At 41.9% G+C, this 15,207-nt stretch overlaps 1 protein-coding gene across 1 annotated transcript in view; it reads right to left on the bottom strand.

Moving 5' to 3' along the window:
* Positions 1 to 1,997: 1,997 nt before the first annotated feature.
* The window catches only part of TRIP11 (thyroid hormone receptor interactor 11), a 74,552-nt gene continuing 61,342 nt past the window's right edge, over positions 1,998 to 15,207 (bottom strand). The window contains exons 18-21 of the mRNA XM_038748866.1: positions 12,826 to 12,940; positions 12,124 to 12,246; positions 9,973 to 10,117; positions 1,998 to 6,112 (exon numbers count right to left, since the gene is read on the bottom strand). Coding sequence (XP_038604794.1) covers positions 5,892 to 6,112; positions 9,973 to 10,117; positions 12,124 to 12,246; positions 12,826 to 12,940 — 604 coding nt within the window. The 3' untranslated portion in view covers positions 1,998 to 5,891. The remainder of the gene's footprint in view (positions 6,113 to 9,972; positions 10,118 to 12,123; positions 12,247 to 12,825; positions 12,941 to 15,207) is intronic.

The raw sequence follows: 15,207 nt of genomic DNA, 5'->3' as shown, positions 1-15,207 counted from the left end.
TGAACTAGTAGTCGAAACCTCATCTGCCTGGGTGAAGGGTGAAGATTGGTGAGCCACAAAGTAAACTGGTCTGCCCTCTTGGTATCTCTTCTGGGCATTAGTTTCTCTTGGTAGTAGAGAAGCATCATGACCTAGTGGCAAGAGCCCGGGCTTGGGACTCAGGATTTGGGTTCTAATCCCGGCTCTGCCACTGCCTCTGGAGACTGGGAGGACACCTGCCAACCTAACGTTTATTACACTCGGAGGAGATTGGGACTACTTATAACTAAGGATGGTCCTGCTGACACTCCAATTTATTTGAAGACAGGGGATCACGCCTTCTTACTCTATAGTTCCCTTCCAAATGCTTAGTACAGTGCTTGGCCCAGAGTAGGCAATCAATAAGTACCAATAATGAGAAGCAGTGTGGTTCAGTGGAAAGAGCCCGGGCTTGGGAGTCAGAGGTCGTGGGCTCTAATCCACTTAGCTGTGTGACTTTGGTCAAGTCACTTGACTTCTCTGTGCATCAGTTACTTCATCTGTAAAATGGGGAGTAAGACTGTGAGCCCCACATGGGACAACCTGATTACCTTGTAACTACCCCAGTGCTTAGAACAGTGCTCAGCACATACTTAGAACTTAATAAATGCCATTATTATTATTATTACCATTGATTGATGGGGAGCAGGGAGGACTCCAAAGACTATTCCCCCACAACCCAACATTATTGCGCTGCTGCTTTCTTTCTTCCTGTTGCACTGAATTGTTGTTTTCACTGTTTGCATATTTTTTTCCCCATATGCCTGTCCTCTCCCTAGCCTTCAGGTGATGGGTCCTTTGCAGATTAGAGATGGTGATTCAATAGTCTTCTGCCTCCCCTCAGCCTTAGCACAGTGCATCACACAAAGTGCTTAACAAATGTCAGAAATTACAAAAAGCACAGCTTTTATGCTTGTTTCATTTCTGTCCTTTACAAAATAGGTTGAGAGAATAGCTCATCAGGGTAAATCCCAAACCTAGGGGAGGGGTGTGGAAAGATTAAATGACTTGTCCAAGTTCACTCAATTGTCCAGGAGCATAGCTGGGCTTATATCCCTGGGGCCTCTAACTCCCAGACACATGCGTTTTCCACTACACCCTACGGGGCACTGTACTCCACAGGCACTCAAAAATCCCGCTCAGTTCTGCTACCAAATGCTTTCATTACGCAATTTGGCAAGAAAGCAAAGGGAGAATGAGGGAACGTTCTTTCAATAACACATGACCGTGTGGATACAGCATAATGCAATACAGAAATATATATTTTTTAAATGGTACTTATTAAGTGCTTACTATGTGCCAGGGACCGTACTAAGAGCTGGGGTAGATACAAGCTAAATAGGCTGGATACAGTTCATGTTCCACATGGAGCTCACGGTCTTAATCCCTATTTTACAGATGTGGTAACTGAGGCACAGAGAAGTTAAGTGATTTGCCCAAGGTCACCCAGCAGACAAGTGGCGGAGCATGGATTAGAACCCACATGCTCTGACTCCCAGGCTGGTGCTCTTTCCACTAGGCTATGCAACTTCCCCTTGTAGCATGTTCGCTACAACAGACCGGAGGTAATACAAACCCAAGTTTTCCTTAATATCTGGTTGTAAAGAATGCGACCCCCCCGTTATCGAACTGGATGATATATTTAAGAACTTTTAAGGATTCTGTACTTCACTAGCATTAGGCAAAGTCATAGGGCCTCAATTCCTAGAACCACTCTGTTCACCATCGTACTGAAGGAAAAACAAAACAAAACAAAAGCAGAAAACAGTCTCTTAACATTCATTCACTTGATTATATGTTGTATGTTGAACCAATACCAGAAAAATCCACGCTTATAAAATAATTCAACACAAGAAATTTGATGCTCAAATGTAAACTTGTGGGAGTTGGGTACAGTAGTCTCTCAATGTTTTAATGTCTCTGTTCCTGTAAATAACATGTGCAAGTCATTCTCCCCCTTTAAAGAAAAAGCCAGCAGCTGTTCACTAATTTTTTTTATTGTGCATCAGGCACTGCCAAGTTACATGTATCATTTTATATGGAACGTTTTGGACTTGCAGTACTCCAGAGAAATTCTGAAATATTTAAGTTGGTGGCCCAATAACAAAAAAATGACTTTATTTTGAGTTATTAATATCCTGGTTCAGGATAAACAAATACTTAATTCTCACAATGCTAAAAAGAATTCTGTATTAGTCAAAGCAAAAACAATCATACTGTAAAGACTGACAGATGAGCAAAAATGCCGGAATATTCAAAGTATCATTTATTTTTCCACAGGAATATATAGTTTAACTGCTAGCTTATTTGATATTTAAAGACTACCGCCCAAAGATTCAGCTGGGTGAAAGACCTCAAATACTACAACATACAAGAAAGACCTCATTAACTACTCTTTGCTAAATACAATTCTTAAGTCTTAAGCTTGGCTCAAAAAAAGCATTTCCTACATAACTCTAACATCCCCTCCCCACAATACAGGCCTATTTCTTCAGTTGATTTGACAGTTATTTCTCCTCTTAAGCAAAATTCTCCTTTAAAAAGGTTTAAATTAGGAAATGTTGAATTATATTACGGCTTGTTACTGCTTAACCATTTCCCCACCTCACATTAATAATGTCACAAGATGGAAAAAAAAACTACAGTATTTGATGCATGATTATATATTTTTTAAAATATGGCCATGTGAAGAACCCTTTAGAACCCTGATAAATACAAACATGAAAGTTGTGAAAAATTGTGAGAATGACATCAGAACTCAATCCCCAAATTCCAGTAAGTTTCCAAAGTAGAGAAAGCAGGTAAAACATCTAGGAATTAAGCAGTGTTTTTGTGCTAATACTAGAACCCCAGTAGGAAATGGAGAACTGAATAATCATCCAATGATTTGCTCCACAGAGACGGCACACAGTAATTCAGGGACAAAGCAGAATTTTAAGATTGGAATTATCAGCCTTTTGGCTGGTCTTCTTGGAGCAAATTAACTGTTCCATCTTCCACTTGGGCTGTACAAGTCTCACCTTTGTCTACTAAGCCCACTTGTTGGAAGAATCCAACCTCTGACACCATTTTAAAACACCTGTACACTAACAATTTTAAGGAAGGTATCTGAGGTGAACCAAGATGGTTTGGCTGTCACATAGTGTATCAAACATTTACATGGAAGAAATAAACACTTAAATCCTGAGAGCTCCATTCTACCCCTGCTCTGAAAATGTTTCAATTTGATCCTGTTGGACTGCAGAGGGCAAAGATGAAACAAGCCCCAAACCCTTGTAAGGTGTATTTTTAAAAACAGTGACTTAGCCATCCCTATGAAAGTGAACTTATATATCCTTTAAGGTAAAGGAGAGTGGTGCCTGGGGACGATTTGGGACACACTGTAGTCCATAGTGAGGTGAGTTACATGCAGTTGTCACATAGTTAATTATGATTATGTAAAACACACAATGAAGCAATGGACTCAATACGACCCTACTGGGTATCTTCAGTTAAATAACAATTAAAATAAGCCCCTCAATTACCGAATGCGTTAAGTGCCTACATGTGCTGTACCAAGTGTTACAGTAGACACAAGATAACCAGGTTGGACACAGTCCCTGCCTTCCATAGGGCTCAAAACCTAAGCAGAAGGGGAAAAAGGTTCCGAAATGAAGGAATCTGTCAAAATGGCATCAGTCATTCTGCTCAAAAGACAACTCACACATACTCCTTTGTAATGGTAATGCACTAACAATGACTTATAGATTTAACAATGAAGTAACATTTTTGCATTTTCCTCCATCTTCAAAATAAATGTGACATTTCGTTACTCAACCCAAACGTCAACTACTTATTGCACAGACACCACAGAATGTAGTTTTAGGAAAAGCTATTTCAGCTGCTCCACAGAGACGGCACTTCAATGCGTATATTAAACATTATTAGCATCCTTAGCTATCTTCATCAGAAGCACTTGAAAGGACAAAGAAGAAGAAATGAAGAAACTACTGAGGAAATTAAAAATAAATTTTATAACGTTGCTTCTTTGGTATTTCATCAAAGATGTACAATGTACTTCTGGAAACCAAATTTCAAGACTGGAAGAACACATTCATTTTTACTCAGAACACAAGAGGCATTTTCATACCAGGAGAGAGACAGCACTTAGTGATTGCAAAAAATACAACTAATCGAACACTAACTTCATTTTCAATTTCGCCGACCGATTTCAAACTCATAGAATACTAAATGCTCTGTTATGAAAAAAATCCAGACTTTTTTCACAACAAATGAAGACATTTGTTCAAGAAATTTTGCCAGAAAAAAATTAAATCGAAGGATTCTGTCCTTTAATTTCAACAACTAAATAATGGAAACAAAGATTTGCTGCATTTACTCTTTTGGCAGGGTCCATAAAATCGTGCTTAGAGGATTCACTTTAAATAAATCCTGCAACTCTAAGACTTTTAAAGGGAAACACTAATGGGCAAAAAACTAGGAGGAAAGTTCGGCAGTTCTAATATAGAACTTGAATGACAACTTCCTTTAACACTGACTACTGGAGGAATGGGAATACAAACAAGTTAGGTAACTAACATTTTAAGATGAAGCAGCATTGTCCCATATGAAGTCATTTTCCAGGAAGGCAACTTTTACTTATCAAATACTTCCAGTTGGCCTCATACATTATAAAGTGTTCAATTCACTTTGGAAAATTTACAAACAGTCAGATTTGGCTCGGGGATTTGCCAAGTTTATTTACATATTTGGGTTAAGGGTTTTTCCCGTCTAATTTCTATACATATGTTTATTATTTTAATCTATATTCAAATCTACAAAATTTTCCAAGAAAAGTCTTTTCAAATGTACATCTTAGACAACTTCAATACAAATATGAACATCCTGTTGATTATATTCCTGGTCACGATTATTTGACAATTTTATGAGGATTCTGTATAAAGTGAAAGAACCATAGAAGCTTCATTTTCAAACTCCTTGGTGCTGGTAGTTTAATTATTTCACTGCCCAAAATGGCCATTACATTGGGAATATTTAACTCCAGATCACTATGCTGCAAAATGGCCCTCTAAAGAGAAAGAGGCTAGAACCAAGCATCTTGAAGCTAAAAGATGCACTTAAAATCACTTTTGCACAAAATTAGGTATTTGGAGTTGTTACCTTCAAGAGTTGCAAAACAGACACCTAACTGCCTCAATATTTTTAAAATGTGATCACAATGAGACTGCTAACACAATTCTAGATTTTTTGATTGGGAAGGGCTTCCAAGAAGTCCCTGATTTGAAATGGTGGATCTGGACATGCCCCAATGTCAATAATCGCTCTTGCCCTTGGGCAGGACAGCCCCTACCATCTTGAAGTATAAATTTCTAGTTGTTCTGGAATCTGGAAAAAAAAAAATCACTATACAGTTCTCTACAATAGTTGAATTCCCCAAAATGTTCCTGCAACCCAGTAGGGCTAACTTCTGTAAGGAGAAAGCATTTTAATCTTTTTCTGGCTTGCTTATATGAAGTCTTTTAAAGCAAGTTAGAACATGCTTTGGATGGGTTTTTCTGAACTACCAAAGGGGAGCCCAAAGATGACCATTTAAGATTTCTGAACTCTGGCCTCGAGTACTTCTTTCAGTGAAAGCAAGCCAAATCAAACTCCTCCAGGTTCGAAGAGCTTTCAAATTCATGGAGGGGCAAAGGACACATTTATGTGGGGTGCACCAACTCTTGTGATATTTAGAATTCAAATGACTGAAATCACGTGTACCACTGACAATGAGTACATGACTTTTCTCAAAAGGCCTCTTTGTGGCAGGTTGTATAGAAATAGTGTTTATGTTTCCTTAAAGTGCTATATCTCGAATCGGGATCCAGCCTCATCTATTGCTTTAAGAGGTCTTTGAGCACAGCGCCAGCACTATTGTCAGGTAACACTGGCAGAGGTGTAAACGTTGGTAGAGCATCTGAAATGGGTTTCATAAGCAGATGCCCAGATCCGCCCGCTCCAATCACAGCTGGAGTGATGAGAGGCACAGCTGCCGAACGGGGTGCCAAGAATGGATTCACATCTGGTCTTCTACTGGATCTGGGTCCTCTGGTGTCTGCGTTAGAGAATGAGGGTTTTACGATTAGAAAGAGTTAGATTTTTCTGAAAGCGTTTTACCACAAAATAGCTCCTCTAGCTCGATGCAAGAAAATGGAACAATTCGACACTTAATTTCAAATGCATTAAGATGACTCAATTTCATCTGTATAAATAAGGAGGAGAAAGAGGAACTGGTCAGAAGACTGGAACAACCGAAATGTACATTTACTTGGAGATACTGTTTCAGCTTTTTAAAAAGGTGAGCCACTCAGATTTTCCCTTCAGGAAATATTGGGTTTGAGCTTTTAAGTTCACTGTTGCCTGCATCAACTTTAGCTGACATGCAGCCAATGGCCATTTTTGCTTTACGTTAACTGTTACTGTTGCTTTTTGTGAACAGAAAGAGTGCTTGTTTCTTGACTTCCAAAGGAGAGTTGCATAGTTCCTTTAGATACTAAAAAAAAAGCCTTACTTAAATCATGGCTAGAGAGGGTTTAAACACGCAGATGGTGCAATCCCTCTGCATACTACAGTATAGCCATGTACCCACAAGGTACATGGGCCTCCTCGCTGCCACCCCCCCCCACCTCTTTTCTAAGGTATTTGTTAAGTGCTTACTATGTGCCAGGCACTGTACTAATTAGGTACCAGCCAATCAGCTTGGACACAGTCCATGTCCCACATAATAATAATAATGATGGCATTTATTAAGCGCTTACTATGTGAAAAGCTCTGTTCTAAGCACTGGGGGGGGGTTACAAGGTGATCAGGTTGTCCCACTGGGGGCTCACAGTCTTCATCCCCATTTTACAGATGAGGTAACTGAGGCACAGAGAATTTAAGTGACTTGCCCAAAGTCACACAGATGACAATTGGCGGAACCGAGATTTGAACCCATGACCTCTGATTCCAAAGCCCGTGCTCTTTCCATTGAGCCACGCTGCTTCTCGTGGGTTTATGGTCTTAATCCCCATTTTATAGATGAGGTATCTGAAGCCCAGAGAAGTTAAGTGACTTGCCCAAGGTCACGCGGCGGACAAGTGGTAGAGCCGGGATTAAAACTCAGGTCCATGTGATTCCCTGGCCTGTGCTCTATCCACTAGGCCACACTGCTTCTCTAGAGGTTTAATACCCCTCTTTCAAGTCCCTTCAATTCCTAATCCCAGCCGCTTTTGCCAACCCTCTGAGTCCAGACCACTTTTAAACATGGCACCGCATGCTTGGGTGCTTATAGGACTACACATTTTTGGAACCCAATTTTGAATGGGTATGTGCACCAGCAGCAGGGAGTCGGGACTAGGTTGGTTGTGGATATGGAAGCCAAAAATCTCCCAGGGTGTCTCCCTGATGGCTGGAAATGATTTGGAAGTGGAAGGTCCACCCATCTCCAAGAATAGAATGGACCATTCCAAGAAAATATTCAACTCGCTGAGGCGTGTGGAATGTGTTTTGCTTTTTTGGGGGCTAGGGGGGTGGGAGGTATGTGGGCCAGCATTTAGACATCACTTTCCATTGTGAACTGGTCCAACACATCTTCCCGCCTAGCTGCTGGATTTCTCTCTGAGCTTTGGGTTCTCTTTTTCCCCCATATCTGGGATCACCAGTTACTGTGGGATCACTTGACTTCCTGCCATCATCTTCTCTGTGCCTACGCATCTTATCACTTGGATACTGTCTTCCACCTGGTGATTTTTCTGGACTTGAAGGGAGGGGAAGCCGAATGCTTTTACTAGGGAGAAACTCAAAATGCATTCCTTATAAATAGTAATCAGATTTTCCTTTGAAGAATATTTATTGTAGCTATGGACTGGGGCTCTTACATAACCACAAATCTAGCTAACTGTAACTAATAGAAAGTTTTGGGGTTAATATCTATTACTTTATTGGGCTATCATTTTATTCATATTTTACACTTTCATTTAAATGTAAATGGCTTCTAGTGATGCAAAGCTTCCATTAAAAATAACGAGGGGATTTAACGGGAGCCTCGTTTACAAGTCCAACTTCTTTCTGAGAAGATAAAAACTTCAGAGCTGTGGAATTTCCAAATAAAAATAATAGGCTAATGCCAATTTAAACAGTAACCCTACCCAATTCCTTTGAAAAGCAATGAAACACCGATGAAAATCATTTACCTTTAAGTTAAGAATTCTTTTATATGGAATTCTAAATTAAATTGAAATATGGAATTAATTTTTCTACCGAAAAATCAATGGCTTTTTATATTTCTATTACCAAATACTTTACATTGACCACTGGGACAGGCAACAACAACTGTGATGGCAAGCACTAATCAAGACCACCTAATTTACTATAGATACTAAATCATAGTCTTGGAGCAATAAGAACAAAAGACTGAGCTCTGCAGGGAGCTTGCCCCAGAACAGAAATTTCAAATGTGGATTAAATTCCAAGGAAGCAGAGTGGGCTAATGGACAGAGCATGGGCCTGGAAATGAGGGGACCTGGGTTCTAGGCTTTCCATCGCCTCGCCCCCTCCTACCTCACCTCCCCTTCTTTCCTTCTATAGCCCAGCCCGCGGCCTCTGCTCCTCTGCCACTAACCTCCTCACTGTGCCTCATTCTCACCCGTCCCGCCGCTGACCCCCAGCCCACGTCCTCCCCCTGGCCTGGAATGCCCTCCCTCCACACATCCGCCAAGTTAGCTCTCTTCCTCCCTTCAAAGCCCTATTGAGAGCTCACTTCCTCCAGGAGGCCTTCCCAGACTGAGCCCCCTCCTTCCTCTCCCCCTCCTCATCCCCCCGCCTTACCTCCTTCCCCTCCCCACAGCACCTGTATATATGCTTGTACAGATTTATTACTCTATTTTACTTGTACGTATTTACTATTCTATTTATTTTATTTTGTTAATATGTTTTGTTTTGTTGTCTGTCTCCCATTTCTAGACTGTGAGCCCGCTGTTGGGTAGGGACCGTCTCTATATGTTGCCAACGTGTACTTCCCAAGCACTTAGTACAGTGCTCTGCACACAGTAAGCACTCAATAAATACAAATGAATGAATGAATCTTGACTCCGCCATTTGCCTGTTGTGTGACTCTGAGCAAGTCACTTTACTTTTCTGGGCCTTGATCATCCATAAAATGGAGATTAAATCCCCCCTCTATTTTCTGAATGGTATTTCTTAAGCACGTATGTGCCAGGCACTGCACTAAATGCTGGGGTACACATGAGCAAATCAGGTTGGACACAGTCCATGTCCTCTTCTAGACTGTGAGCCCGTTGCTGGGTAGGAACCGTCTGTATATGTTGCCAATTTGTACTTCCCATGCACTTAGTACAGTGCTCTGCACACAGTAAGCGCTCAATAAATACGACTGAATGAATGAAAGTCCCACATGGTGTTCAAAGTCTTAACCCCCATTTTACAGATGAAGCAACCAAGGCCCAGAGAAGTTTAGTGGCTTGTCCAAGGTCACACAGCAGACAAATGGAGCAGCCAGGGTCAAAACCCTGGTCCTTCTGACTCCTGGACCCATGCTCTATCCACTAGGCCATGCTGCTTCTCAGTCTTGAGAGAGGGTGAAAAGCTCTTCCCCCCTCTCAAGACTGAGCCTCATATGGGACAGGGACTCTGTCTGATCTAGCTGAATTTAAATTGTCCCTAAATTGCTGCTTCCAGTCTGGTGGAAGAGAATACCAATGGCTGCCGGCCCAGGAGAGTCTTATCCTTATCTAGTATTCAGGCAAATTTATACCTTTCTTTTATTCAAGGCACTCTGACACAAAGCACTGTTCCTGCAGAAGGCTAGCAAACGGGTCACGATACAACAGACATATTTCCAATTTGTCAAACGGTGAGAATCACTGTAAGAAGTCACCATGACAGATTCAAATGGCAGAAAGCCATCAGTTTCACCTGTAAAGTTGCTGGCCGTGGTGTTAGCTGTTTTTCCTCTCGCTGGGGAATCCAATGGTTTCATGTCACGAACGGAGAGCTTGGGTGGGGGAAGAGTGGGACGGGATTCAGTCTCCAGAAACTTCACAAAAAGTTCTGAAAAGGACTAAGAAAGAAAATGACTCATTATAAAGTTTCTTAGAATGACAGCATGTCAAATTTCATAGTAAGCTTATGGTGGGCAGGGAATGTGTCTGTTTATTGTTATATTGTACTGCCCGACGCGCTTAGTACAGTGCTCTGAACACAGTAAGTGCTCAGTAAATATGACTGAATGAATGACAAAAGCAATGGTTGATTCCAGAAAGGTTACATCTTATGCATTAAATCAAGACCAATGTACAGTCTGGTTCTCCTTTAACGCAAGGGTTATCTCATGATCCCTCTAGACTGTAAGCTCCTTGTGCGCAGGAAACACGTCTACCAAGTCTGTTCAATCAATCCAGCATATTTACTGAGCATTTACTATGTACAGAGCACTGTACTAAGTCTCTGGGAGAGTACAGCTGAATTGGCAGTCACATTCTCTACCCAGTGTACTGTCCCAAGTGCAGTGCTCTGCAACACAGTAAGCCTTCATTAAATACTACTGACTGATTGATCTTATGTCTACTCCAGCTCTTGGCACACGGCCTGGCACGTAATAAGCACTTAATTATCACCGTTATTATTATTAATAATAATTATTTGGGGTTGAGTGCTTGAAAAACCCTACTTTAAGGAAAATTCTCATATGCACGGGCATGCCCATGCTGATTTTTTCTGGCACAGTGGTGCGCCACATCCATACCAGCTGGCCCCACTGGATCCCAGTCCCCTCGTTCTTTAGCAGCATTCTGGTGGACTTGCCTACACTGTTTGTCCATTTGTCAGAATGTATGTTGGCCAAGGGCGGAGGGTGAGGAAGGGTGCTCACGATTCACTGGGACTTCAGGAAAGTTAGCGGGGAGATATGGAAACAAGAATTGATGTTCAGAGACTGTGGTTAAGGAATCACTAGCAAAAGCAATTATTGGACACAATATGTACAAAGCACTTGTGGGAGTTCAAAGCAACCAAGTAGGTAAACACGTTCCTTGTCCACACAAGCTTACAGACTAGAGGGGAAGCAGAGGGTAAAACAAATTACAGGTGGTTACGTACACTAGTGCTGTGAGGCTGTGGGGAGGGAAGACTTTCAAAGGGCTTAAGGGGAATAGATCAAAGTGCACAAGCAATGCAGAAGGGAAGGCTGACAGTGAAGTGAGGGCTGAGTCACAGTAGGCGATGTGATTTTAGTAGAGCTGTGACAATGGGGAGAGGTGGCCTCTCACTATGAAGGGGAGAGATTTCCAAGGGGGTGGGCAAGAGGTTGGAGGCCGGGTAGACGAACGAGATTGAGGCCAGCCCCATGGCACTTATATACGTATCTGTAATTTATATTAACATGTCTCCCCCTCTAGGCTGTAAACTAGCCGTGAGCACGGAATCTATCTGTTTATCGTTATACTGTACTCTCCCAATCGCTTAGTCTTTCTCGGGCCTTTTTCTGACTCTTACTTCTGGCGGTCAGCTTAGGCCCTTCTCAAGTACCCAGTGCAGGCTGGCTTATTATCCCCTTCTCACCCATCCTCCCAGCTCTACTCCCTCTGTTCTTCCCCCTCAGCCTTCCCGAGTACTTCCTCCTCTGGGGAAGATGTTATTGCCACACCCTTTTCTGATGGATCAATCAATGGTATTTACTCAGCATCTTCCTATGTGCAGAACACTATACTAAGTGGTTGGGAGAGTACAACAGAATTGGTAGACGCAATCCCTCCCGCAAGAAGCTGCTAAGCACCGCATTTTATCCCAGTATGGTTGAACTTGGTGACCGTTTCTGGAGAGAGCACCGATTCTAATCGCGATCTGGGTGGATGTGGGAACTTTGGCGGATGCACTCTTTACAGGTGGGTCCTTTGGGCAAAGGGAAGGGCTCGTCTCATGGCGGGGACGGCGGGTAGGGGTTCACTCAGAGATGGGTGGCTTGGGGGCTCTGGAGGTCAAAAGAAGAAATTTGAGAACAACGGGAATACAGGCTATTATCTAATTCCACCATCACTACAGAGAAAGAATGGGAAAATTGGTCCTCACATTATTGAAAACGGATTGCTGGGGGGGTCTCATTGGTGTATTGGGGACACTTTTGGATCCAGTTCCTCCACCAAACCAACCAGTCATCCATCTAGTGACACCATGTTGGTCTTCATTCAACAACTGAAAGTTTGAAGTAAAACATGATTAATCACTAAAAAGACATATGCACTGGAATATGGATCAGGAAACACTCCTGATCAGTCTGATTTCTTAATTGCTATAATGTAATCATTTTGATCTATCTCAGAACTTTGTTTCTTTAAAATGCAAGATAGGTTTCTGAAAGGCAAACATGAATTAAACTAATTTCAAAATCAGCACAACAAATCTCTTCCTTCATTGTATAAAAACCAGATATAACTACATACTAAATCACACTGAGCACACTGGCATCATTAAAAGATTAGTAACATCTGTCAATAGGTTTGGAACTACCACACTCATTTACATGAAAAAAGTACATTAAAGTGAGTAATCAACAGAAAACACAACATTTTAGATGGCATATAATAACCATTTAGTTGTCAATACAATGTCAAAAGCGACTATCACCCATTACAATATAAAAACTGATTACATTTGTGGTTTAATTTGAGCGAGTACTCGTCAAAATACAAAACCTTCCACACACAAATTAAGAAGAAAATTTTAATTAAATTTTTATTTATACATTTAGTCCAATTTTCCTAATGTAATTACCTGTTCCATTTCCTCTCGTTCGATCCCCAGGATACTTCCCATTAATTTCAATACTTCGTGACGTTTATTTTTTGGTGTATGGAAGTGGCCAATGAAAAGGTTTCTCATTAGAACCCTACGAGATGAAGGCAAATGAAATCAGGCTACCCACATCAGTTGTGATGTTATATTGTAACAATATTTATATTGTGCAACCATTTTCTAAATTAACCCCAAAAGGATGGTGGTTGATTATCAGAAACTCCTGTACATGTGCCAGTAATTTTTAATGGATCAAAATCCATGGTTCCAAGGGCTGTGGACAACTGGGAAGGAGCAGGATCTCACTGATGCTCCAGCCGTGGGAATCCCTGCCCTCCCTCCCCTCCACCCCCATCATTTAGACTGGGATCTCCATGTAGGACAGGGACCACGTCCAACATAATTATCCTGAATTTACCCCAGCACTCAGTGCAGTGTTTAGCGCGTAGTAAACCACTGAACAGATGCCATACATATTATTATTATCTTCATCTCCTAGAGTCATTAGTATAGTTCTCCCAGTGACGAGAAGCAGGGTGGCTTAAGGAGAAAAGCAGGGGCCTGGGAGTTAGGAGGACCTGGGTTCTAATCCTGGCTCCGCCACTTGTCTGCTGTGTGACCCTGGGCAAGTCACTTAACTTCTCTGTGCCTCAGTTACTTCATCTGTAAAATGGGGATTAAGACTGGGAGTCCCAAATGGGACATGGGCTGTGTCCAACCTGATTACCTTGTAACTTCCTCAATGCTTAGAACAATGTCTGGCACATAAGTGCTTAAATCCCATTTTTAAAAAAAGGATGGCTAAAGTGTGGGTAATTTGAAATGATAGGTGATGGGCTAATGTGTAGCCACAGAAAACTGTGGTTACTCAAAACTGCAACCATGGTAGCCAAAAACTATATACAGAATGTAATATTCAAACCATGGTTAGAAAAACATGCAGTTTTTCTATGTGTTTTTATTATGCGATAGCACGGTGCTAGGGAGCTGAAGAATGTTCTTCTGACAACGTGTGCCTGTCTGGATAGAACATGATAAGATGTGGTTTGTAATGGAAAGCTATATGAATTCTGACTGGATGCAAAGAGATAAAAGAAACCTGGGGGCAATGTACTAAGAGCTGTACTAAATCTTGGGCAAATTACAATAGAGTAAGCAGATGCAATCCCTGCCCTCAAAGAGCTTCCAAACCAGCTGGAGAGACGGACACTGAAATAAATTACAGGTAGGGGAAATAACTGAGTGGAAAGATATGCATCTAAGTGCTTGGGGGTGGGGTAAAGATTCAAGTGCATAGGTGATACAGTAGAGAGGGAGACAGGGAAATGAAAAATTAGTCAGGGAAGGCTTCCTGGAGGGAAGGTGTTTTTAGTAGGGCTTTGAATTCATTCAATTGTATTTATTTAGCACTTACTGTGTGCAGGGCACTGTTAAGCACTTGATGTGGGGAGTAGCACACTGCTGGTTATGAAGGGGAAGGAAGTTCCAGGCAGAAAGGAGGATGTGAGCAAGAAGTCATTGGCAAGAGATATGCACAGTGAGTATGTGGTTGTTAGAGGAGCAAAGTGTGCAGGCTGGGCTGCACTGGGAGAGGAACGAGGGTAAGTGGGTGAGAGTGAAAGCTTTCAGTGCCTTCAAGTCAATGGTGAGGTGTTTCTGCTTGACGTGGAAATAGACGGGCAACCACTGGAGGTTTTTAAGGAGTTGGGGGGAATGTACACAGAATGATACTTTAGAAAAATGAGCTGGCAGCAGAGGGAAGTATGGACTGGAGAGGAGAGAGGCTGGAGGAAGGGAAGTCAGCAAGGAGGCTGATGCAGTTGTCCAGATGGGGAATGACAAGTGATTGGACCAGCATGGTGGCTATCTAGATGGAGACGAAGGGGTGGATTCAGGAGATACTGCGGAAGTTAGAACTAACAGGATTAGGTGACAGAATGAATATGTGGGTTGAAGGAGGGAGCCGAGTCAAAGATAATACTAAGTTTGTGGGTCTGAGAGACAGGGAGGTTGGTAGTATTGTAAAACAGTGAAGGAAAAGTCAGGGCAAGGGAAGGGTTTGGAGGACAATTAAGAGTTCAATTTTAGGTGTATAAATACCATAAAGGGAACAAAGACTGTATAAAATAATAATAATAATAATGGCATTTGTTAAGCGCTTACTATGTGCGAAGCACTGTTCTACGCACTGGGGGGGATACAAAGTGATCAGGTTGTGCCACGTGGGGCTCACAGTCATCCCCATTTTACAGATGAGGCAACTGAGGCGCAGAGAAGTTAAGTGATGTGCCCAAGGTCACACAGCTGACAAGTGGCAGAGCCAGGATTAGAACCCATGACCTCTGGGCTCTTTCCACCGAG

Source organism: Tachyglossus aculeatus, chromosome 1 (assembly GCF_015852505.1).
Source record: "Tachyglossus aculeatus isolate mTacAcu1 chromosome 1, mTacAcu1.pri, whole genome shotgun sequence".
Taxonomy (NCBI): domain Eukaryota; kingdom Metazoa; phylum Chordata; class Mammalia; order Monotremata; family Tachyglossidae; genus Tachyglossus; species Tachyglossus aculeatus.
Note: the sequence above shows the minus strand (reverse complement) of the source record. Positions and strands in the feature narration are given on the sequence as shown.